The sequence below is a fragment of the Macadamia integrifolia genome, unplaced genomic scaffold (genome assembly GCF_013358625.1).
Source record: "Macadamia integrifolia cultivar HAES 741 unplaced genomic scaffold, SCU_Mint_v3 scaffold1305, whole genome shotgun sequence".
NCBI lineage: Eukaryota > Viridiplantae > Streptophyta > Magnoliopsida > Proteales > Proteaceae > Macadamia > Macadamia integrifolia.
In genome coordinates, this window is record NW_024868153.1 from 176,721 (window position 1) to 203,307 (window position 26,587).

The window sequence follows — 26,587 nt, forward strand, 5'->3', positions numbered from 1 at the left end:
AACAGCTGTGAAGTTTCAATAGAGATTTTTTCAGTACATTCAATAGCGCCCTATCTATTGAATCCGATTTATCCATAGATTTTTTTTATTTATTTTTTTATTATTATAGCCTCCTTGATTATATATTTAAGTTGCCCCACATATCGGTTGTTTGTTTTCATATAAAAAATGGGGTGATTAGGATGGTTATCCATCTCTAAATATAGTAGAGAATTTTATTGAAAAAAAAGATCAATTCTATATAGATGGAAACACGGAGAAAACAAAGGACCATATGACATATTCAAAACAAAGGATACCATAAAAGGTGAGTCATATGACATTCACATAATACATTCAATGTTTGTGACTATTTACATCAGCCCTGAGGTCATATTCCAAAGCCTGACATAAGATATGACACAAGGTTGGGTACTTGGGTGTCACATATAGACCAAGGTGGGCCATATCAATCTTTACTAACAAGCAAGCTGAGCCCTCTGTACCATCCTTGATCCTACCCTTTTGGATATTAACCCTTTAGACTTTGGACAGTGCCCTCTGTGATAGAGGTGTTTCACTCTTCTTTCTCTACCAAGTACCAACGGTCTTTCATTTTTTATATTTTTTTGGAAGATCTTCCCACACAAAATCATGAATCGTGACATATATTTCGTTGACAATTGATGTAGTAGTTGTGCCCAAACGCCGCCTAGTAATGCCTCGCACTTCCTATTTATACCATTCATTTCTTCCTTTCTGTTAACCATCAACCAAAGAGAGCGAGGTAACCAAGGGAACCAAGGAACCAGAGACAATGAGCGGTGTTGGGAAGATGGTTTGCGTCACAGGCGCTTCTGGGTACATCGCTTCATGGCTTGTGAAGCTTCTGCTCGCCAAAGGATACACTGTCAAAGCTTCTGTTCGCGACCCAAGTCAGTATTTACATTCTTGAATCTCTCAATTCTCATATTTTGTGTCTCGTAGATGCTTTATTGTCTATATTTTGAGATTTGATTCTGGGTTACTCGTAGTGTCTTCAATTAGTTCTATTTCGATTCTGTTTGGAATTATAGAACAACCCATTTCAGGGTTTTTGCCTTATCATCTTGAATCCACCGTAACATTTGACTGCTGAGGTTATTATGTACCGGGAGATTCGATAATAACACGCCTTGCTGATGGCTGCCCTTTGACAGGATCGTTGAGGTGAATTGTTATATGTGCAAATGGGTATTATCTCAAATAGATTGTCTAGAAAGTTAAAGGACCCTAAAAGACCTTGTTTCTCACTCGATTCTCTCATTCTGGTGTTGCCATGGATCATCACCTCAGAAGGTCTGATGATCATAATCTGGGTCGTCACCACAATTCACGCTGTAAAGGCAATATTGTTTCTAAGGTGCATGTTCACACTTCACCCACATATTAATAATTGGACAAAGTTTTCCTGAGTCGTGCGGCGAATTCACCATGTGTAGATCCAACAGAGGCGNAAAAAAAAAAAAAACACCATTTCTTATTCTCCCAAGTACCTTCTTATTTGCCTAAATTTGTTTCTGTGAACAGATATGGATATCAATGACCAGTAGTTTGCAGGTTGGTCAAGCTACAGCAGTGGCCAATTGCCTTGAGCCCTTGATGCCTAGTAAATGCCTTGGCAAGGCCAAGACCTTATTAGTCTTATGATGATAAGTGTGAATGTTTTAACTGATGCAGGAGCACAAACATATCCCAATGCAACATTTGGATGGGTTAATGTTAAAGATGTTGCTGATGCACATATTCTGGCATTTGAGAATTCTTCAGCCAATGGAAGATATGTTTTAGTCGAGAGAGTTGTTCATAATTCACAACTTCTGAAGACTTTGCGTGAACTTTATCCAACTTTGCCTCTTCCAGAAAAGTAAGTTTTAGTTCTAAAACATGGCTGTGTTTCTCTTGGATAGAGATGTTCAACATTTTTCTTGTTCTTTGTTTTAGTTCTATGTTTTAATATGACTCCTCCCTTGAGTTTGAAGAGATATGTTTTCAGTATTCAAGTGCCATTTTGAATGATTTTTGTCACTAAAGAAACGAACTAGTCTCTCTTTTTTTATGGTAAATATTGATTTCTCATTCTTGGTAGGTGTGCTGATGACAAGCCTTATGTGCCAACCTACCAAGTTTCCAAGGAGAAACCAAGGACCATAGGGGTTAATTACACTCCTCTGGAGGTGAGCCTGAAGGAAACCGTTGATAGCTTGAAGGAGAAAGGCTTTTTTTAGTTCCTGATAGCCTGAAGGAAACCGTTGAAGTCATGCAAATAAGACAAAAGACAAGAGTGTGGACTTAACAAAATCTGGTTGCTTTAAACTTCCATCTTTTCAGTGTTTACAGGATTTGAGTCGCTATATCATTTGGAAAACTGTACTAAAAATGTCCAGAGATCATTCTATGTTCAGTTTTGGCAGTTAAATATAAAGTTTCAGAATTGTTGGATTCTGTGTAACAGTTCCTTCTTAAGTTTCCTTTTTTTTTTTTTTTTTTTTTTTGGGGGGTGGGGGGCTATTGTTGCATATACAGCCCTGCAGCTAAGCTAGGTGATTGTATGGTGAACTAGACAACTGTTTTGATATACCCATACCCTGGTTTTTTTACCATTTTATCCACTCATTTACAGATACCACTACTAGAGTATTGATATTGTATTGCTATTAGGTACCGATGATACTGATATGTATCGATATGATACCGATCTCTCGAACCGGGGCCTTAGCCTTCTCAAATTCAGGTGTCTACTGGCAAGTATTAATAGAGCCTTGGCATGATAGAACTTAGAAGTGGAGAATTTTATTTAAAACAGGACCAGTTCTGTGATATTGATGGAAACATAGAGAAAAAAAAGGACCCTATGATATATTTCAACCAAGGAATACATAAAAAGTGAGTCATATGATATTGACATAAGGGCCAATCCAAAATACTGCCAAATCCAAATACTGCTTCATACATTCAATGTTTGTGACTATTCATAAATCTAGTTTTCATGAATTGGATTGGTATTAGTTTCATTGATATCAATACAATATTGATCCGTATCGGCATAGATTTTTTGGTTTTACCCTTACTTTAAATTAAAAAAAAAATGTTTTTTTTTTTTTTTTTTCCACTTGATTATCCAAGATCGGCCATATGTCAATATCAGCCGACCGATACCTCAATACCTGCTCTGTATTCAAGACTTTGGCTCTGATACTACTTGTTAAGAAATTAGATAGAACTCATCCTTAAAATCTCGCCATTAAGAAGAGGATGTCAAAGTATGTATAAGTCTTCACATCGAACTACTCACATCCAATGTGTGATTATTAATTCCACCTTCGAACCCCAACATATGTCAAATAGGTTGTGATGAATAACCTCAAAAGGTCTGATGATCATAATCTAGGTTGTCACCAAATCTCATGCCATGAAGGACGAAAGCAAATTTTTGTTTCTAAGGTGAATGGTTACCTACATATTAATAACTTTGTCTTCAGAACTATAATTATTGAATTTTATTAACTGCCATGAAACCTATAGTTTTATGAAATTCCTTGCCGTGTTGGAAATGAAGGTTGTCAAATTGTTATATCATTTCTACCAAAAAAAAAATTGTTATATCATTTGAAAGACACTACTAAAATTACTCAGAGAGCCTTCAATGTTCCATTTTGACAGTTAAATATAAAGTTTCAGAAAATGTGGTATAAGTGTACAACAATTCCTCTTTAAGTTGGACAAAATTTTTTTTCACGGATTGCTGAATGATGAGACGGTCCTGATGTAGCCCCCTCTCTCTTCACCTCTCCCCCCTATTGTAGTATTGTCTATCGTCGCAATGGGTCACCGTGGCCTTAGGAAAGTCGTTCCTTTTATTTTATTTTATTGTTTTATGGGTGGGAGTGATGTGGGGTTTGAAGTTGTTGAATAAACAGGCCTACAGTTAGGGGATGTGTATGGTGGACTAGAAAACTGGATTCAAGACAACCGTTGATCCACCTGAATGGTAGCTAATTAAGGCTCTGTTCATTGCAATGTTAAATGGAAGTTTAAACCTAAGAAAAAATATTTTGTCATTCTCCTGTAATTATCCTATATTTACTTAGACTCTCCTCTACTTAAACCATTTTTTTTTTTTATTCTCACAAAAATGCAAACTTTCCCCACTCTTTTCAAACTCGCCTCTACTAAACTTCCTTTTCTGATTCCCCAAAAAGTAAACATTCACCACCTTTTCTCTCCTGATAATTTTAAAACTCTAAATTTCCCTTGCTTACTTCGCCTCACGGCCTCACCCCCTCCTACAGCCAGTGTTTTTACCACCTTCCGAAATCTTTTTTGAACATTTTACCTCATTTCAAGGAAGATGAAAAAGCCTCCTGGGTATGAATGAGATGATATGAGTTCTTGTGATTGATTTGGATAAGCGTGTCAATTGGTTCAATTCTAATACGTTTACATTTTGATAAGTTTAAATCAAAACTTAACCAAATAAAAATCAACCAAAATTAGAATTGTTTTGTCGTAGGTCTGATTTTACTGATTTCTATTCAATTTCGTTATTTGTGGTGACACTTTTGTAAAAAAGTAATTGAGACAATCTTAGTTTTTCAAACCCTAAATATTCACCATGATTTTCCCCATTCTCCCTTGATCTTCCCCACTCATCCTTTCTCCCACATCTACGTGATAAAACGAACCATCCCCTCTTTTTCCTTTTATTTTTTTTTGCTAACAATGGGTATCCTAGTCCCACGGGCTCATATAGGCATGGTTTCAAGTATCGATATTTATCGATATTGGTTAAAACCGATACTCGATACTTGACTGATTTAGATCAAATACCTATATCATTTTAGGGGTAAAGCAGTAGAAAATTATACTTTTAAGAAAAAAAAAAAAAGGGCAAAAGTGACCGGTACGCACTGATCAGATTCGAGTTAGATCAATATCGTATCAATATCGTGAGAAACCGATATCAGTATCGATACCGTGAAATAAATCCTTCCATAAAGGTTTTTTTAATTTATTTAACAGGTGTGAAGTTTCAATAGAGAATTTTTCAGTACATTCAATAGCGCCCTATCTATTGAATCCGATTTATACATAGACTCTTTTTTTTTTTTTTATAGCCTCGATTATATATTTAAGTTGCCCCAAATATCGGTTGTTTGTTTTCATATAAAAAATGGGGTGATTAGGATGGTTAGGGGTGTCAATTTTTAAACCGAATCGGTAAAACTGGCCAGACCAAACCGATAACAACACGGATCGAATTGAACCAAATCCTTATTGGGTCGGTTCGGTTTGGAGTATTGCAACCCCAAAACCAAACCGAACTGCACCGGAAACCGGATGAACCCGAAACCAAATCAAAACCGGCTCAAAACCCAGACCGAAACTGAAACCAAACCGGTAAGAAACCGAAACACTCCAAAATTCACTAAAAAAATCAAAATTTGCATAGTTTTGTAAACATTTGTATGGAAAGTCGAATCCAAACTGGACCAAAAACCAAAACCAACTCGGTTACAAATCGATTTAAGAAACCGAAGACAAATCGAAACCAAACCGCACCGAAACCAAATCGAAATCAGAATTTCCTTATTGATTCGGTTTTGGTTTCAACTTTTCCACATCGAAACCGATTCAATCCAGATCAAAACCGAGCTGGACCGACCGATTGACACCCCTAAGGATGGTTATCCATCTCTAAATATGGTAGAGAATTTTATTGAAAAAAAACAGATCAATTCTATATTGATGGAAACACAGAGAAAACAAAGGACCATATGACATATTCAAAACAAAGGATACCATAAAAGGTGGCTCATATGACAATCACATGATACATTCAATGTTTGTGACTATTTACATCAGCCCTGAGGTCATATTCCAAAGCCTGACATAAGATATGACACAAGGTTGGGTACTTGGGTGTCACATATAGACCAAGGTGGGCCATATCAATCTTTACTAGCAAGCAAGCTGGGCCCTCTGTTACTCTGTACCATCCTTGATCCTACGCTTTTGGATATTAACCCTTTAGACTTTGGACAGTGCCCTCTGTGATAGAGGTGTTTCACTCTTCTTTCTCTACCAAGTACCAACGGTCTTTCATTTTTTATATTTTTTTGGAAATCTTCCCACACAAAATCATGAATCGTGACATATATTTCGTTGACAATTGATGTAGTAGTTGTGCCCAAACGCCGCCTGGTAATGCCTTGCACTGCCTATTTATACCATTCATTTTTTCCTTTCTGTTAACCATCAACCAAAGAGAGTGAGGTAACCAAGGGAACCAAGGAACCAAGAAACCAGAGACAATGAGCGGTGTTGGGAAGACGGTGTGCGTCACAGGCGCTTCTGGGTACATCGCTTCATGGCTTGTGAAGCTTCTGCTCGCCAAAGGATACACTGTCAAAGCTTCTGTTCGCGACCCAAGTCAGTATTTACATTCTTGAATCTCTCAATTCTTATATTTAGTATCTCGTAGATGCTTTATTGTCTATATTTTGAGATTTGATTTTGGGTTACTTGTGGTGTCTTCAATTAGTTCTATTTCGATTCTGTTTGGAATTATAGAACAACCGATTTCAGGGTTTTTGCCTTATCATCTTGAATCCACCCTAACATTTGACTGCTGAGGTTATTATGTTCCGGGAGATTCGATAATAACAAGCCTTGCTGATGGCTGCCCTTTGACACGATCGTTGAGATGAATTGTTATATGTGCAAATGGGTATTATCTCAAATAGATTGTCTAGAAAGTTAAAGGACCCTAAATGACCTTTGTTTCTCACTCGATTCTCTCATTCTGGTGTTGGCATGGATCATCACCTCACAAGGTCTGATGATCATAATCTGGGTCGTCACCACAATTCACGCTGTAAAGGCAATATTTCTAAGGTGCATGTTCACACTTCACCCACATATTAATAATTGGGCAAAGTTTTCCTGAGTCGTGCGGTGAATTCACCATGTGTAGATCCAACAGAGGCGCGCCCCTTACCCCCACGAGCAACCTGGGTGCCCCGTGGTAAACGGATTCCCATTCACCATGGGTGCAGGGAAACTTGGTCCTTAATAATTTCTGAATTTTTATCTTTTCAAAACTATAAATGTTGAATTTTTGGCTTTATTAACTACTATACAATCTCTTGTGTTATGGAATGTCTAACCATGTTGGAAATGAAGATTGTCGATTTTCGTCGTGTCGTGTCATGGACAAAAATTGATCAAACAGTAACATTATATGTCCGTCAAGGTCGCAATTTTTATGAAGCAATACGTTGGCTTGATTGGGAATGGAAACTGTTGGCTTGATTGAGAATGTAAACTATCATCCATTATGAAAGTATATTGATACCTTTGTTCCTCACTGATATTTTTTTGATGAACACGGGACCCATTGTGTTTCCCATCCATATTGGTCTCTTTCTCTTTCTTCACTCTGCTTTCAGTCTCTTTTCTCACTCCAGAATCCAGGTAGTCTTAAGGATTTTTTCCTGCAAATGATCTTTGGTCTACAGTAAATTTGCTTTCATCACAAGTATTTAGTGACTGGACAGTTTATCTTGTAACGCTAAGCAATCAATATATATCTTGAAGATTCTTTCCACTGTTTCCATTTGCTTTTGATGCGCATATATCATAGTACATACTATTCTCATCTGAGTACATTCAAGGCATTTTTATTTCCTACTAAATTAGATTGATGTGATGGTCAACTTCTTTCATTTATTTCCTTTTTTGTATTGGTAACAGAAAGTTCTAGTTTAAAGTTCATACTTCCAGATCATGTTAAGGATGAACCAAAAATAAATAAATAAATAAATCCCTCAGTTATCGCCACTCTTTTCCATCATGACTATTAGAAGTAACACGTGATACAACTAAACATTTGATCGTTTTACTTACCTCTGCAAGACAAGGATGTCGGTCATCTTGTTGTTTTATTCATTAATTCAGTTCATATGCTGTCGCAGATGATCCAAAGAAGACTGAACACTTACTTTCTCTTGATGGGGCCAAGGAAAGACTTCATATATTCAAAGCAAACTTATTGGAAGAAGGATCATTTGATTCTCCAGTGGATGGATGTGAAGGTGTTTTCCATACAGCATCTCCATTTTACCATGCAGTCACTGACCCACAGGTTCATTCCTATTAAATCCCTTGAGATGGTTTCAACTTCTATTTTTTATTTCATAATGTTTCTTAGCTACGAAGCTGTCAAGCCTTTCTTGCGTGATTTGTTAATATCTTGCTTTACTGTTATTTTCTTTCTCCAGCTTTACAAAGAACTTATCATATTGTACCGCAGTGGACTTCCTTGCCACCCACCTCCTCTCTTGGCTTTATTCTGCATGATTATAAACTTTTTCTCTTGCTTAACAATATTTTCCGTGTCTTGTTCATGTGTGGGTGGTGTTTATTGAAGTTTATCACTTTGAACAAGTTACCTGGATTTATATTTGATTGGGAAAGTTGTGAAAGCTTTACCTCGGATTTATATTTGATCGGGAAAGTTTTGAAAGCTGCAAGCTGGGCCTGACTCTGACTCAACCTGATCTTCGGTCTAACTTTGTCTCTAGAATGATTTGGGAAGCATTCTAGACCTCATTTTTCTTTCGCTGACAATTTCCTTTAGACTTTGGGAACCAGAGCCTGACCATCTGCATTGTGTATTAATGCTTCCTTTATCTACTTTATTAATTGATTTAGGGATAAGTATGTTTTGAAGATTGATAAGATTTTAGTTCAAGCCTTTCCAAGCTTAACATAATGTCCTTTAGCTTCTATAATATTGCTTTGGAACTGATATGTCTTCAGCCAACCAACCTGATATCTACACAAGTTAAGGAATGTAAACATTAGGCTGGGCTTGGAGTGGCTCACAACCCAACTTAACTTGTCCAAGTTGCATTCTTACAAATTGAGATTCAAAGCTCTCTTCTTGAGTTATACTGCCTTACTGGACAGGCTGGGTGTAATGTGTATATACCCATTTTGGTCTCCATATATGTGAGAATCAACGAACTCTGGTAGTCATGGCATTGTTATACTTCGATCCAATTAACATTAAGAAAAAAAAGAAAAGCATGGGCCACCTGGAATCATGTGTGAAAAAGTAAGAATCATATTTTGCCAGCATCCTGAAAACAGACACCATTTTTCCCCCAATTCTTTTGATAAATGAAACTGATTAATATAATTACTGAAGTTTCACATGGGCTACTTCTAAGAGACAAGGGAAGAGCTGCTAAGATCATGCATGAAATTTCTCATGGGCTATTGTTTTGGCTGTTTGGCATCTCTGTTCGTCTTCCTTGGCTCCATAATCTTAAATTAATATTTGACTAGCAACTGAGTAACCATTGGAACGTTGGAAATTGATCTAGTTAAGGTATCAGGATTTTCATCTAGTAAAACCATTCAACTATGGATTAACCTTTTGATTTACAATTTTGAATGTTCTATTTTCATATTAAAGTAATTAAACATTTGTGACTGTTCTGATTAATGTTCATTCTCTGTTTCATTCTGCATTTCAGGCTGAATTAATTGATCCTGCATTAAAGGGGACTCTAAATGTTCTTCGATCCTGTGCAAAAGCTTCATCTGTTAAAAGAGTGGTTGTAACATCCTCTGTAGCTGCAGTTTCATACAATCGAAAACCTCGTACTCCAGATGTGGTAGTTGATGACACTTGGTTTTCAGATCCAGAGCTTTGCAAAGAGATGAAGGTGCGTGTGGTTGTGCACTTTTGTTTAACTATTATTGTCCAGGTCCTCTAGGTCTTGGACTTGGTTCTATGAATGTCTTTCTTTGACGTTCTTCTACCCCACCACTTGTTTTGATATGGATTTTTCAGGGATAATGTATTTTAAGCTGATGGTCCAAGACGTTACTGTATTGTCATTATACTAATTTACTGGTCCAGTATATCTGATGAGCTTCTTGTTCCCTTGTAGATGTGGTATGTACTTTCAAAGACCTTGGCTGAGGAGGCTGCCTGGAAATTTGTAAAAGAGAAGGGGATAGACATGGTTACAATAAATCCGGCCATGGTGATTGGTCCTCTTTTACAGCCAACACTAAATACAAGTGCTGAAGGAATTCTGAACTTAATAAATGGTATGCTTATGTGTTATTTAAGTTCTTTTCTCTCCAGATCCCTTGGCATTATCTAAGCAACATCTTGACTACTATGATTGGATTTAATAATTATATAAGGAATATGCTTCCTAAGTGTTTTTAGAGAGAAAAATGAAAGTTTTTTGTGTGACCTTGTAACTTATTTTTTTATGTTATTCTTATGATAATAAGTGCAGAGGTTTTAACTGATGCAGGAGCACAAACATTTCCCAATGCAACATTTGGATGGGTTAATGTTAAAGATGTTGCAAATGCGCATATTCTGGCATATGAGGTTCCTTCAGCCAGTGGAAGATATGTTTTAGTTGAGAGAGTCGCTCATTTTTCACAGGTTGTGAAAGCTTTGCATGAACTTTATCCAACATTGCACCTTCCAGAAAAGTAAGTTTTTCATACCAGATGAGGCAATTGTTGAAGTATTAACTGAAATAAATAAGTTGACATTAATTTATAGTTACTTCTGATGATATATTGCATCTCTTCTTTATGATTCCAATTAATCAAGTAAATTATGTTTTCTGTGGAGTTTTGTATTTAAAACTTTAATATATGAACTCAAATTTTATATTTCAACTTCCTTTTGTCCCAAGCTATATTCATACTTAATATGATTTACACGACACATTTCCCTGTAGATTTTTTAGATTCCCTCCCGTACGGTGTCAGACACATCTAGACACTGGTGCATGCTCCTTTAGATATGGCTGTGTTTCTGTTGCATAGATATGTTCAACATCTCTCTTTTTTAGTTCTATGCTTTAATATGGTCCACTATGATGATATCCTGTCCATAATTTCCTTTAGGTGTTTTCCTCGACTTAGCATGTATTCTAATGTGCCTAAATATATTTTTATATGTGTGTGTGTGTGTTTAGTTTGCTTTGTTGTTGACTTGTTTAACCTGTTTTGCGTGATATATCTAAGATAAATCGGGAAGAGCACCAAATGTAAGCCAAGTCCATATGGCCCTATCTTGAAATTATTCACCAGTGAGTATGAACTTGGAATCTTCTTAATCCATGTGTTCCAGTTTCTGGATTTTGGGATGTTGCCACACATGTTAATGACACACAAACGTGTGTCCTTCTGAATAGATCATAGATATCTCGGTGTGCTAATATTCAGGAGAAAAATCAGTTCTAGAAATGCAAGCTCTGTACATGTTCAAACCAGTGCTAGAAATCAGTTTCAGTACGTCCATGATCAATGGTCCAAAGTATCTTAAGTATGGAAGATGCATCTTACCTTAGTTGCTCTTCACCTAGTAGAGCATACAACAAAGTATTATTTTAGACATGATATCAAAAGATAGGGTTAGGGTGTCACAACAGTCAATTGCTTCTTCCTTGAATTTGAAGAGAGACATTTTCATTATTCAAGAGCTGTTTGAATGCTTTTTGTCGCGTAAGAAACTTATTTTGGTATTTAAAGTCTCCAAAATATACTTGATTCTCTATTGAGAACATAAATGTTGATTTTTATCATTGGCAGGTGTGCTGATGACAAGCCTTATGTGCCAACCTACCAAGTTTCCAAGGAGAAAGCAAATGGCTTGGGGATAAATTTTATCCCTCTGGAGGAGAGCCTGAAGGAAACCGTCGAAAGCTTGAAGGAAAAAGGCTTTTTTAGTTCCTGAAGGCTTGTTCAATAGAAGTCATGCGAATAAGACAGTGTGGACTTGACAAAATCAAGTTGCTTTATGATTCATCTTCGAGTGTTTACGGTATCTGAATCACTATATTGTTTGAAAGACTACTAAAAATATTCAGTGTCTTCTATGTTCAGTTTTTGACTTTTCATAGTTAAATATAAAGTTTCAGAACATGTGGATCCGGTATAACAATTCCTTCGTAAGTTTTTTTTTTTTCTTTTCTTTTCGGGTTGGGGGGGTGGTGTTCACAAATGTCCCTGTAGCTAGGTGATGTAAATGGCGGACTAGAAGACTGGATTCAAGGACAACCATTGATCCACCTGAATGGTAGCTAAGTCTCTGTTCATTGCAATGTCAAATGGAAGTTGAACCCCAAGGAAAAAAAAAAGGGAACTTTCTCTCACTTTCCTGTACTTGACCTATATTTACACAAACTTTCTTATGTTTCCCCCAGAAAAGTACTCTCAGCATTCTTTCTCCCCTGATAATTCTAAACCTTAAACCCTTGCTTTCTTCCCCCCATCCCCTCCTACAGCCTCTATGTCTCCTCCCACCTTCCCAGAATCTTCTTGGGAAGGTTTTACCTCTTTTACAACCTTCATGGCTGAAAAAGATGAAGAAGCCTCCTGGGTACAAGATGTTGTGGGTGCTTGTGATTGCTTTGGATTATGGAACTTTGTGATGGCAATGAGATGAAAATGATCTGAAAAGGAAGGGATGGGGGGAGTAAAAACATAATTCTTTCTTTTGAGATTTTTCATTCTTCTCGTCATCCTACATAAATAATTGATCTAGCATGGAGTTCCTGTTTCTGGTTTGCCGTATTCATTTCCATATGTAGGAAGAATCAGGTCATCTTAGAGATCATACAAAACAAATCCTTTTTTGTAGCTCCATCAAGTATACATAACAGCGAATAAGAGTGGAAATAAAGAACAATAAAAAAAAAGAAAAGAAAAAAAAAAGTAGTTTTATTAAAGGATCTTCTCATATCAAGATTCTTGCGTAGATGGTAAGCACCGGAGACTTAGGCTGTGTTTGTTAGTCTAGAGAAGAAAAGAAAAAAATAGAAAACAAATGTACTGGTAAGAAAATAAAAAATTATATCTGTTTGGCCATCAATAGAAGAAAAGAAAAAAAAATTGTTTTTTAGATTAGATTTTTTTTTTTAGACAACAGAAGGAAACTACACCATTCCCAAGGTAAATTTTGAAATTCAAAAAAAAAATCTTCTCTTGGTCCACGATATACCAAAAACAATGAGAATTTCTTCAACTAAAAAAAAAGTATAACGTTTGTAATTTTTTCTTTTCCTCTCTTGGCTACCAGACACAGCCTTATAGTTTGGCACTGAGGCTATTGGTGTATGATGTCTTGTGTTCCATCGCAGTTTAATCCAGGGAGTACTGATGCAGCACCTAGACAGACAGGACGGCGGTCCCGCTAGCCGGTTAGCGGGCCGTGGGGGTTATAAGGGGGGCCTCCCGCTGGTAGAGGGGCGCAGCCCCCCGCTCGAATTTTTTATTTGAGGGCAATTGTGTACTTTCTGGATTAGGGTTTTTTCGCTATATATTTGTAGCGAGGGTTTCTTTCTCTGTAATGCAAGCAATACTGAGAGGTGTGAGGACGAGCGCTGTAACCCTATTCTCCATTGATAATGAAGCAGGATCTCATCTCACCGGGGACGTAGGCAACCTTGCCGAACCTCATAAAATCCATGTGCATTATTTGTTTTGTTTTTCCATTATCTTTTGCATCGTTTTAGGGTTGCGTTTCTACATAGGCGAGTCCTCCATCCAAACTCTTGCCCTTTCGAGGTCATCTACCTTTACTTCTTCATCAGGTCGTCCACTTTCCCTGCTCAAAATCATAGATTCCACAGAATTAACCATTCCATAATCAAATGAATGCCATAGACAAGGAAAACTTGTCAACTGAAAAGGGGGGGGGAGAAATGAAGCCAAAATCCCCGCTGCTACAACTTGGTATAGCATTTGAAGAACCAAAATCTGTAAGAATGAGAAACGTTAATTTTTTCTTTTCCTAAAGATATTACTGTTGCTGAACCGACCCAGAGGTCGAAGCACAGAAGAAACAGAAGAAAAGCCAAGGAAATGATCAAATCCAGAGGAGAAGAAGGAAAAATATGTACTGAGAAGTGAGAAGGAAGGGAAGAAGGAGCTGCTTGAACCATTGAGAAGTGGGCTGCCATGGGAGGAAAAGGGAAGGGCGATTTTGTAGGTGTATAAGAGAATATAGCTGGCTATTAATCTGACATTTGTGGCTAAGCATAGTGAATAGGATATTGCAAAGGAGAGCATTTCTATTGGCTTCTATGATCCTACCCTCATGATTTTCCATTTTCGAAAATTCCCAATTACCTACATATCAATAAGTCATATTCATGATGTGTATTTATAAGTAGACGATATATTCAATATGGAATCCACTTCATGAGAAGGAAGAATATCCCTGAAAGAATTTACAAACAATGATTAATTGGAAGAAATCTGAGTTTGGGGGTATAAATAGTTTGCTAACTCATTTAAATATTAAGAAAGCGGTTCTTTGTACAAAAGCGTAAGCGCTTCTATGTATTTATCTCTCTCCTCCAAACAAGGGATAGAGGTGTCTTTTTATATGAAGAGGAAAGAGATAGACAAGTGGGAGCATTGGCATGGGCCATGCTCCTAGAAAGACTTTCATGTTGTAACATTATTATTACTAGATAATTGTATTTTAGAAATATTTTATATCTAGTCAATGGTTGAGATTCTTTAAACTGGTTGTTTTAATAGATTATGGTTTTTGACATGTGTATTTTTCGTATCTAAAAATCCATTATGTGATATCATTAATTAAAGTAGAGGGACTTAAATGTAATATTTTCTATCACTCAGGGTTATATATGCTATTTCCAGTTGTTGCTAGAAGTACATATTCAATGAATCAAGTTCCCACCACCATGGGGTCTGGGGAGGATTACAATATATGCATGATGCATCCTTACGCCCACTTCACGGGATAGTTGTTTCGTTGGTTTTCAAATTTTATTGCACTTGTTATTAATTATTGTTAATTAATTGAAAAATAATACTAACTCACTTTGTGTAACTTCAATGGGAACACCCTATAGAGCTGAATTTTCCCTTCTTGGCATGTTCATGAGAGGATCCACTCTCAAGTTGAGTTTACCTACAATAAAAAAGGAAGTAGCTGTTTGGATGGACACATCATATTAAATTGTTTCACTCACAATACTTTCAAATCTTCTGTACCCATCCTAACCCTGTATCAATTCAGAACTCAGTAAATCATATTGGCAAGTCATGTAGATACAAATTTTGCACACAATTAGGCCTCAGGTCTTTTAAGTACCGGTATTGGTACTTGTATTGATCTTGGCCGATATCAATATTAATATTAATACCAATCAGTTGTGTCAAGTCGGATATGACTATTTTCCCCTTCAAATGCCCATACCTTGGTTTTTCGACCATTTCATCCTCCTCTAATAGGATCAGATAGGAACCCATGAGGGGCCATTGGACTGCACTCATTACTATTTACTAACCTATTTACAATTATATCAATAAAGGTAGGGTGTAGGAAGGTAGAACCAACGACTTTCCCTAGACTTACACTAGAGTCCAACTTCCTATTTGCCTTCTGCTAAGCTAAAAAACTCATCCTTAATTTTTATTTTATTTTATTTTATTTTTTTGTGTGCAAGATCCATACTAGGGTCAGATAGGGACCCATGAGGGGCCATTAGACCAGACTATTACTAATTACTAACATATTTACAATTATATCAATAAAGGTGGGGGAGTAAGAAGGTGGAACCTGTGACTTTCCTTGGAGTTATGCGAGAGCCCAGCTTCCTAATTTCCTGCTTCTAAGCTAAAATCTCATCTTCAATTTTATTTTTATTTATTTATTTTTTGTTTTTCAATATAAGACTAATTTCAATAGAGCCTTAGAATGGTAGAAGTGAAGTCTTTTATTGAAAAGAATACCACTTGGTCTTCATAAAAAATAAAAAAATAAAAAAATAAATAAAATAAAATAAAAAAATAAAAAATAAAAACTAATGGGTCCAATTCTATATTGATTGATAGATACAATAAAGATTAGGTCACACGGAAAATTTGAACAAAGAATACCATAAAAGGTGAGTCATATGAAATTGACTCAAAGGGCCAATCCAGATACTGCTTCATACTTTCAATGTTTGTGACTATTCACATCAGCCCTGAGGTCAAAATCCAAATAAAGCCAGTTAGCCAGACACTGGATAACAAAAGGCTTGAATGTCACAGATAATCCTATGAGAGTGGGAGAAGTGTATCAGTATCACCTTTCTTTCTATTCCCACACTAAGTCATGAATCATAGCAGTCATTTTAGTTGTTATTATACTAATGCAGTAGGGGTGCACAAACGCTGCCTACTTATACCTTCATTTCTTCCTTCAAGAAGGGAACCAAGTAATTAGAGACAATGAGTGGTGAAGGGAAGACTGTGTGCGTCACTGGTGCTTCTGGGTACATTGCTTCATGGCTTGTGAAGCTTCTGCTAGCCAAAGGATACACTGTTAAAGCTTCTGTTCGCGACCCAAGTCAGTATATACCTTCTTAAATCTCTCTATCCTCATATTTACTGTCTTGTAGATAACTCTGTTTTCTTTACTTTCTACTCTCTACTCTTATCTTGAGATTTGTTTTCTGGGTTACTTGCTAGAGTCTTCAATTAGTTCTATTTTGAGTCTGTTTGGAATTATAACAAACCCATTTAAGGCAATCTCAAATCCACCCATACATTTGAGTGTTGAGATTATCTAGTACATGGGGTGAAGTAGTCCGCAAGTTATACTTGGCAACTCGAGAGAATAGAACCTGGGAACAAAACGGAAAAATACAAACAGTGAAGAACAAAACAGAGCACTCTCCTAAACGAGGCAAGAAGTGAATAGAGCATATGCACTAATTTTTCTAACCCTTTTTCCCTTTTCAGGTAATGGGTATTTATAGGCAAAGACTATATCCGTATAGACACTTGTATGTAGACAGATACCTGTATGTATGGGTATATCTCTTGCCATGTACGTATGTACCGATATGTGTATGTACATGTAAATTCAAATTCAAAGGTGTACGACAAAATTGGTTTTAGAACCAAAAACACTATCTAAATTAGGCAATAACCACACTTGTACACCTGTACCCAAGGATTAAAGTTTCGGGTATCGGTTGTCGTATCGATCAGCCAAAATTAAGATATGTATCGGAGAGTATTATATCCTATCGAAGATACACTAAGATAAGCTAAAGATACTCACATAAATAGATAGGAAACACTTTTTATACACTTTTCAATAAAAAAAAATTGTTAAAAAAAAAACTATTGATAACATGTATTTTGCATAAATACTAAATTGAGGGTATCGCACTAAGAATTCAAGATTGTAGTTGTCCCATAGATGTAAAATCCTTGTTCCTAATCTTGATTTCCACTTTAGTTAGAGAGAAATATGGCTGACAGTAACTTTGGAACAAAAACCCCTCAAAAAATTGTGTTTTTTTTTTTTTTTTCAGATGACCCATCTTGGCCATTATTATATGACCGTAGCGCACTGTATCGGTACGTATCATACTGTATCGGTATATATCTAATACATACCAATACATACCATTACGCACCGATACGTATCGATACATACCAAAACGTACATTCCACCTTGATTTTATATTTTCCATAGAGTATCGGTACATATCGGTGTGTATCGTTTCGTATCGATCTTTATCGGTGGTGTATCGGTGCATATTAGTATGTATCGTAGGATACATATCAATATAAAAGGATTTAAAAAATTCCATGTATCATATCAGTGTGTATCATATAGGTAAGGGACGATATAAATACATATCGACCGATACGATACGTACCGATACTTAAAATCATGCCTGTACCCCGACCCCACACACACTTCACTAACCATGTAACTCAAAAGAGCTAAGCTAAAGAAACAATAGAGAGAGCTCAAGGGAGCTAATGTTTTGAAACTTAAAACACCAACAAGCCTTATTGATGGCTGCCCTTGACATGCTTGTTGAGATGAAGTGTTAATACTTGCAATTCACTCATTTTGTTGTTGTCATTAATCACCTCAGAAGCTCTGATGATCATTATCTGGGTCATCACCACATCTCATGCTGTAAAGACAATTTTGTTTCTATGGTGCATGTTCACCAACATATTAATAATTTCTGAAATTTTTTTGTCATTTCAAACTTAAAGTGTAATTTTATTTACTGCTATAAAAGCTATAGTATTTTGGAATGTCTTGCCATATTGGAAATGAAGTTTTTCGATTTTCAATTTTCGTCGTGTCAAAGGCAAAAATTGATCAACCAGTAACATTTTATATCCCTTAAGGTCATAATTTGTAAGAAGTAATAGGTTGGCTTGATTGGAAATGGGAAATCATTCATTACAAGAGTATGCAAATATTGTTATTCTTCACTGGCATTAATGTTGCAACTTCTAACTTTATAGTTTTATTGATGAATACAGGTCCCTTTATGTTTCCCATCCATATTGATCTCTTTTTCTTTCTTAACTCTGCTTTCAGTCCCTTTGGTCAATCCAGAATCCAGGTGGTCTTAAGGCATCCTGCCTGCAAATGATCTTTCATCTACCATAAATTTTCTTTCATCACAAGTATTTAGTGACTGGACAGTTTTTAGGTTTGTAACTCTAAGCAATCAATATATATCCTGGAGATTGTTTCCACTGCTTCTATTTGCTTTTGATGTGTATAAAACATAGTAACATTCTATTCTCATCTGAGTACATTGAAGGAATTTTATTTACTACTAAATTAGATTCTATGTGATAGTATATTCTTCTTCTCTTGGTAATGAATTATTTATTCGTCCAAAAAAAAAAAATCTTCTATTAATTTCCTTTTCGTCACTCTTTTCCATTATGACTATTACTTGTGATACAACTAGACATTTGATTGACTTACTTCTGCAAGACAAGAATGCCCACCTTCTTGTTGTTTACTTCATTAATTCAGTTCATATGCTGTAACAGATGATCCAAAGAAGACTGAACATTTACTTTCTCTTGATGGGGCCAAGGAAAGACTTCATTTATTCAAAGCAAACTTATTGGAAGAAGGATCATTTGATTCTCTAGTGGATGGACGTGAATGTGTTTTCCATACAGCATCTCCATTTTATCATGCAGTCACTGACCCACAGGTTCATTCCAGTTAAATCCCTTGAGATAGTTTCAAGTGCTATTTTTCATTTTATAATTTTGCTTAGCTATGAAGTTGTTAAGCCATTTTTTTTTTTTTATAGTTAGGCCCCAAGGAGAGTTGAACTCATGAACTCTTATTTTTGAGGAGTTGGTCTTCGCCAACTGAGCAAGCCTCTTGAGGTTGAAGCTGTCAAGTCTTTCATGCTTGATTTCTTAAATATCTTGTTTTACTGTTATTTTCTATTTCCAGCTTTACAAAGAACTTATCCTATAGTACAGAATTGGACTTCTTTGCCCACCCCCTTCCTCGCTTGGCTTTTTTCTTTTTCTCTTCCTTAATGGTATTTACACTGTTTTGTTCATGTGTGAGTGGTATTTATTGAAGTTTATCACTTTGAACAAGTTACCTTGGATTTATATTTGATTGTGAAGGTAGTGAAAGCTTTACCTTGGATTTTTATTTGATTGGAAAAGTTGTGAAAGCTGCAAGCTGAGATTGACTCTGGCTCGACCTGAACTTGGGCCTAACTTTGTCTCCAGAATGATTTTGGGAAGCATTCTAGGCCTTAGTTTTGCTTTCATTTAAAATTTCCTAGCTAAACTTATGAGCCCTGAATCCATATTGTGAGCGACAAGAAGGAAAGATCTGTTTAGATCATCCATGAACTTTCACTTCGGTTATTTTTGGATGTTTAGCATCTCTGTTTGTCTTCCTTGGCTCCATAATCTGAAATTAATGTTTGACTAGCATCAACATTGGAAATTGATCTAGTTGAGGTCCCAGGATTTTCATCATGTAGTTAAAACATTCACCCATGTATTAACCTTTTGGTTTACAACTATAAATGTCCTATATTCATTTTAAACATTTGTGACTTCTGATTAATTTTCATTCTCTGTTTTACTCTGCATTTCAGGCTGAATTAATTGTTCCTGCATTAAAGGGGACTCTTAATGTTCTTGGATCCTGTGCAAAAGCTTCATCTGTTAAAAGAGTGGTTTTAACATCCTCTGTTGCTGCAGTTATATACAATATAAGACCTATAAATCCAGATGTGGTAGTTGATGAGACTTGATTTTCAGTTCCAGAGTTTTGCAAAGAGGATAAGGTGTGAGGTTTTGCTGATTTGTTTAATATTTTTGCATGGATCCTCGTGCTCATCCTTGCTTGGAATCTCCATGTAGCCTACCCCATTAAGTTGGGATCAAGTTTTGGATGTTTTGTTGTTGTAATATATTTTAAGCTGACCATCCAAAATGAAAATATTGTTGTATTGTGGATTCACTAATTTATTGGTACGGTATAACAATGAGCTTCTTGTTCCTCATAGCGTTGGTATCTACTTTCGAAGACCTTGGCTGAAGAGGCTGCCTGGAATTTTGTAAAAGAGAAGGGGATGGACATGGTTACAATGAATCCAGCGATGGTGATTGGCCCTCTTTTACAGCCAACATTAAATACAAGTGCTGAAGAACTTAATAAATGGTATGCTTACCTATTATTTAAGTTCTTTCTCCTCTCCCCCCCTCCCCCCCAAACACCTTTTCTTTTCTCTCACAACTCTTTCTCCAATCACAGAAAGTAAACTTATTTTCCTACATTGCTTTCTATTAGACAGACTTTTGATTTCTGTTCTATAACTTCAGGAAATCTCAATTTCAGAATAGGAAGTTGTGCTGGAAAAACTGTAGAACAGAAAATTAAATAGTGACCTGATTTCTGTTTCACCATGCATTTCAGGCTGAATTAATTGATCCTGCATTAAAGGGGACTCTTAATGTTCTTGGATCCTGTGCAAAAGCTCCTTCTGTTAAAAGAGTGATTGTAACATCCTCTGTTGCTGCAGTTGCATACAATAGAAGACCTAAAACTCCAGATGTAGTAGTTGATGAGACTTGGTTTTCAGATCCAGAGTTTTGCAAAGAAGTAAAGGTGTGTGTGGTTTTGCATTGTTGTTTACCACTTATTGCCCAGACCATTAAGGCCTTGGACTTGGTTTTGTGAATATCTAATGAGCTTATTGTTTCCTTACAGAATTGGTATGTACTTTCAAAGACGTTGGCTGAGAAAGCTGCCTGGAAATTTACAACAGAGAAAGGGAGGTAAATGTTTTACATAGATAACACAGTTTAATTTTGTGAATCGAAAACTCAACATTTCTATCACAAGAATTGCAAGATCTTATGAACAACCTAATATTCTTGCAGAATAAATAGCTAGACAATTAAAAATAGAGTTTCATTCGAACGACTATTGAATTAACTGAACAAGCAGATACAAAAGGAATTCAAATACAAATTGCATGGCGTATTGACGGAAAAGAAATTGCACGTGTCAAATGGATCAGAGAAGGTGGGGCTTGAGCCCTTAATGATCCTTGAGGTCTAGCTAACTTAATTGACCAAATTATGGATCTATTGAAAATGAAAGGTTACTTGATTGCTAGGGTTATTACCTAAAGTTGTACAAAGGTACCACTTTTATTTGGAGGAACTGAAATTGACTACCACAAGCTTTTGGGAAAATGGACCAACTAGTACCTTCAGTATTCCTCCTTGTATGATGCGTCCAAAAAAAATAGCTAAACCTCCTTGCTATTATTGATATTAAATTTCATCACATGGTTGTTAACTTGGTCCCGTGGCAGACATGGAAGATAGGTAGGTCTATATGATAGTAGATCCCACACCCATGTCATTGGTCAAATTTCAGCATGAAACAAGCAAAAAAATCAAATTTAATGCAATCTAGTGGCATTCTTGTAATTTGTCACATTTAAGACACTTCCCCTAGTTGTTTGGGCTGAAACTTAACCATTGTGATAGATGTGGGTCTTCCATCACATGGATCTGCCCATGGCAACTTGTGATAGACACCAATTATCATATTATGACAATCCTTATTCAGTAAACTAATATAACTATAATTTTTGGTTTTTGTGGTATGTCTTTGTTGACACACGTAATTCCTAAGCAGGAAGCATATTTGTTATTTGAACATAGGCCTTGAAGTTCGTAGAATATTGTAGTCAATCAGATTCATAGTTGTCATGGGGCCAGGGCGAGCCGTGATAGTGGGCAACTGCCTTGGCGAGACCAAGGCCCAAGGTAATAATTTTTTAAAAGTCAAAATATAGAACACGAAGGGGGTAAAGTTGTGATCTAGAAAAATACAAGGGTTTAAATGTGGAAGGACTGAAATTTATAACTCATAGGCGGCAAGGTCGTCAGGTTTTTAGTCTAGATCCCTTGGCATAGAAGGGAACTGATCCCCTTGAAGCTGAAGGGGTTCCTTGTTGCCTTCACATCACGTAGGCCACACCTTGACAACCGTGATCAAATTTAATAATTAATATCAGAGAATATGTTTTATCGAGATGAAACAGGGCTGGGTTGGGTCGGGTTTCTTAAAATCCTAGCCTAACCTTAAGTCCTCCAAATTCAACCCAGGCCCAACGTAACCCTGCCGGATTCATATTCAAGCCCAACCCTGTCGGGTTCATACCAACCCAAATCGGCCCTAATTACCCTTTCAGGGCTAGGTTGCGTTGACCTTGGCTTCTACAATGTTTGGATTAACCTTGATTGACATATTCATGTCTTATATATTAAAAAATTAGAGAAAAATGAAATACCAATAGGAGCCCTAAATTCTAATATGCAAATTTAGGGTCAGGACTGAGGCCTCAACCCGAGCCCGACCCAACCTTGACCCAGGGTTGAGGTTTTTCAACCCTAACCCAACCTTAAGGTCAAAAAACTTGGCCCAAACCCTGTTTAAGCTCAGGGCGAACTAGGGAAGTTTCGGATTGTCAAGGCCAAACTTTCACCCCTAAATTGTTTCCAATGTATTTTTAGAAAGAGAAAGAGAGTCTATTTTGCTTGTTTTTATTTTTGTGTCATTCTTGTGATATAAGTGCCATGTTTTAACTGCTGCAGGAGCACAAACATTTCCCAATTCAACATATGGAAGGGTTAATATTAAAGAGGTTGCGAATGCACATATTCAAGCATTTGAGATTCCTTCAGCCAATGGAAGATATGTTTTAGTCTCAAAAGTTGCTCATCATTCAGAAATTGTTAAAACTTTGGGTGAGCTTTATCCAAATTTGCACCTTCTGAAAAGTAAGTTTTGCAAACCAGATAAGTCAATTATTGGAATAGTAACTGAAATAAATAAAATGACGCCAATTTATAGTTACTTCTGATGTTATATTGGATCGCTTTTTATTGACACCAATTTATCAAGTAGGTTATGTGTTGGGTAATTGTACTACAATTTTTTACAAAAATATAACAAATTGCAATACAAAGCTTTTGCAGTAGAAACTACTATGATGTTGTAGTATTGATCCTTAGCTGAAATGAGACGGGGATAAACTTCAAATGGATATTGAATCACCACCACAATAATTGAAGAAGCTTCGATCAGAATTGAGGTTGAGTCACACTTGTAGTGCAGCCTTTAAGGTAATTGATGCCCTCTACTGCCAAGAGTTGTTCTGCATCTCTACGTCTAAGATAAAACGACCTTCCACTAGAAGATGAGACAGTTCTTCCAATCCCTTCTAAGAGTAAAAAGCTACAGCACAGCAGCCCCCTCTAACCTTACACAAGACTTAGAGAAAAAGGAGAAAGAGAAAGACTTGTATGGTTACAAAGAGTAGAAATAGATGGAGTGTGAATATGTGAATGTATATCTCTGCAACGTATTTGGTTGGGTTTATGTAGACCCAAAACCAACCCTTACAATCTTTTGGATTTCCCAAGAGTAACCTCCAACTAATAGCAAGTTAATTGAAGAATAATGTCATATGGACATAAATGGGGAATTAATTCAATAAATTGAATTAATCCCAATCAATTCCTTAGCCCACCTCCCCAAGCATGATAATGACCATGAATGAAATTTAGAGCTCTCATAGGGTGTTATTGACCATTTCCTAGCCCACCTCCCCACTCATGATAGTGACCATAAATGGACTTTAGGACACCCACATAATGACATTGACCATTTACCTCCATTTGGCAATAATCTATGGTATGAATTAAGAATTAATTTCATAAATGAAATTAATCCCAATCAATTCTCTTTGCCCCACCTCTCCACTCATGGTAATGGCCATGAATGGAATTTAAGGCACCCATAGAGTGTTATTGACCATTTTCCACTACCTTGACCCTAAGGGTCCCACACCATTACAAGTCATAAAACACATAAAAGAAAAACCTCAATTTGAAACTTAATTATAATAAAATAAATATAAATTCTAACATTATGTTTTCTGTGTAGTTTTATATTTTGAATTTTTATAAATGAGCTGAGATTTGATATTTCTACTTTTAGTCACAAACTATAATCATTTTTCAATGTGATTTGTTGGATACATCTCCTTGTAGTTTTTTACATGCCTTCTGTGTTGTGTCAAACATGTCTAGACATTGTTGGATGCTTCTTTAGACATGGTTGTGTTTCTCTTGCGTAGAGATGTCCAACATCTCTTTTTTTTTTTTTTTTTTTAAGATGTTTTACATGACATAATATGTATTAGAGCATCCAAAAAGAAGGGTTTAGGATTACTTCCTTAGTGTCACAAGCGTAACACCTTCCAAGAATTTCAACACTTGTGTAGTGTCTCCACAGAGCAATCTGGAGGCTAGGGTTTAAAACTCTAATCGTAAGAGAAGAGAAAGAGAGAAATTCAAAACTCAAATTTCTTTGGATTGATCCATTCTCCTTCCCCCTAGCTTTAATATATAGGTGACAGAACCTTAATCCTAAGTGAGACTCATAAGCCAAGTGGTGAGATCATTTTGGGTGATCCTGCTAGAGTTGTTGTTGTTTGTCTTTTATTTACCAAAAGGTATTGCAACTTAAGTGATAAGTAAACTATTTACTTATTACATTACATACCCTATACCTATGCCGGTGCCAATGGTAATACAAAACTCATAAATTGGTAAAAGCTCTTACCTCTTATAGTCTCGCAACTCTACAATATCGTCCAATTGATTAACAAGTATGAAATACTAATACTGTCTATAACCCTATTATTTCGGAAACATTCAATCACGAAATCTTGACCGTAGATCAGATATAAAACTTTATAAAGTATTGTTTTGTGTAATTATTTAAATATAATAATGTTTAGAACCATTTATAAACACAGTACAAGTTGCCACTGAGCTTGAAATTAGTTCAATCACGGTCAATGAATTTCCAATTGATATCCTTCCCATAATCTCTCTCATTCATAAATGAACGTCATGAATTCAGTGCACCAATAATTAGCCAATATTAGCATTAACCTCCTGTCCACCAAGACACACAAGGTCCAATTAAAACGATGAGGACCTCTTAGGCCTACAGACTAGAGTACCAATGATGGGAGTCTTGCAGCTTAAATAACAACAAATGACATTTAATGTAAAACCTACATAATAATGATTCATTTGATACACATAACATATGAGCACTGAAAATTTACATTTTTGGAATCTCATTCACTAGAAATATACAATAACAACGATCGAACAGAATACTAGTTCAGTCTCTAGTTGCAAATAATTTAAAGGTCTAACCTTAAGGCATATTCAAACACACAAAAATGACAAGAATTGATTAGATTTAAAATATTCAAATTGGTTTTAATTTACACACAGCCAAAATTTACTCTTAGTTTGCTTTGTTATTGACTTATTTTTTAACCTGTATTAGATGATATATCCAAGGTAAATAAGGAAGAGCACCAAATATAATCCAAACAGTCTAGAATCTTGGAATTCTTCACCAGTGAGCCCTTTGAATGCTTTTTTTGTTGGTTAAGAAACCTATTTGGTGATTTAATGCGTCCTAATCTCTAAATTGAAAAGATAAATATTGATTTTCATTCTTTCTAGGTGTGCTGGTGACAAGCCTTATGTGCCAACCTTTCAAGTTTCCCGGGAGAAAGCAAAAAGCTTGGGGATAGATTTCATCCCTCTAGAGGTGAGCCTGAAGGAAACTGTTGAAAGCTTGAAGGTTAAAGGCTTTTTTTAAGTTCCCGAAGCTTGCTCAATAGAAGTCATGCAAATATGAAAGAAAAAAAAATACTGTATCGATATCGATAAATCCAGTTGCTCTAATCTAAACTTCATCTTCTTAGTGTTTACAGGATATGAGTCGCTATATTGTTTGAAAATTTGTAATAAAAACGTTCACAGATTATCTGTTCAGTTTTGACTGATATTACAAAGGCTCCGTTTGGTATCGTTCTAAAAAAACGTTTTTGGAGTTTTTCGTTCTATTGGAACGAAAAAACGGAATAAAATGTTTGGTGCACTTATGGTTTGTTTCTGTCCTTTTTGGAAAAAAAAAAACTGAAAAAACGAGATTGGACGGAACTCCAAAATGAAGTTCCGTCTTCCCAGTTTCGTTCCATTTTACAAAAAAAAGAACTATCATTCCCGATAAAAATCTGAAATTTTGAAATACCATTTTTTCGTTTAAAAATGACAT

The 26,587-nt window shown here is 36.1% G+C and overlaps 2 protein-coding genes and 1 pseudogene across 3 annotated transcripts; all 3 read left to right on the plus strand.

Moving 5' to 3' along the window:
- Positions 1-542: 542 nt before the first annotated feature.
- LOC122063371 (phenylacetaldehyde reductase-like) lies at positions 543-12,004 on the plus strand. 2 transcript variants are annotated; one of them, XM_042627087.1, is made up of 7 exons: positions 543-789; positions 6,302-6,450; positions 7,995-8,164; positions 9,564-9,755; positions 9,984-10,146; positions 10,362-10,548; positions 11,659-12,004. In XM_042627087.1, the coding sequence occupies exons 2-7, from the start codon at positions 6,333-6,335 to the stop codon at positions 11,801-11,803; spliced, it is 975 nt and encodes a 324-aa protein (XP_042483021.1). In that variant the 5' UTR covers positions 543-789; positions 6,302-6,332; the 3' UTR covers positions 11,804-12,004. The 2 variants fall into 2 exon arrangements, with proteins under 2 accessions (XP_042483021.1, XP_042483020.1); XM_042627086.1 differs by lacking the exon at positions 543-789 and having other exon boundaries at positions 6,123-6,450.
- LOC122063384 (phenylacetaldehyde reductase-like) lies at positions 1,668-2,246 on the plus strand. The gene is made up of 2 exons (XM_042627098.1): positions 1,668-1,885; positions 2,108-2,246. The coding sequence occupies exons 1-2, from the start codon at positions 1,668-1,670 to the stop codon at positions 2,244-2,246; spliced, it is 357 nt and encodes a 118-aa protein (XP_042483032.1).
- Positions 12,005-16,234: 4,230 nt separating the features above from the next.
- Positions 16,235-26,128, plus strand: LOC122063386 (annotated as a pseudogene).
- Positions 26,129-26,587: the final 459 nt, after the last annotated feature.

What these genes read in the sequence shown, in the direction of transcription:
- LOC122063384 (XM_042627098.1), top strand. Translation starts at nt 1,668, where the DNA reads ATGATAAGTGTGAATGTTTTAACTGATGCAGGAGCACAAACATATCCC. An exon ending in ACTTTGCCTCTTCCAGAAAA is followed by an intron (nt 1,886 to 2,107) that starts GTAAGTTTTAGT and finishes CATTCTTGGTAG; the next exon opens with GTGTGCTGATGACAAGCCTT.
- LOC122063371 (XM_042627087.1), top strand. Translation starts at nt 6,333, where the DNA reads ATGAGCGGTGTTGGGAAGACGGTGTGCGTCACAGGCGCTTCTGGGTAC. An exon ending in ATGCAGTCACTGACCCACAG is followed by an intron (nt 8,165 to 9,563) that starts GTTCATTCCTAT and finishes TCTGCATTTCAG; the next exon opens with GCTGAATTAATTGATCCTGC. An exon ending in AGCTTTGCAAAGAGATGAAG is followed by an intron (nt 9,756 to 9,983) that starts GTGCGTGTGGTT and finishes GTTCCCTTGTAG; the next exon opens with ATGTGGTATGTACTTTCAAA.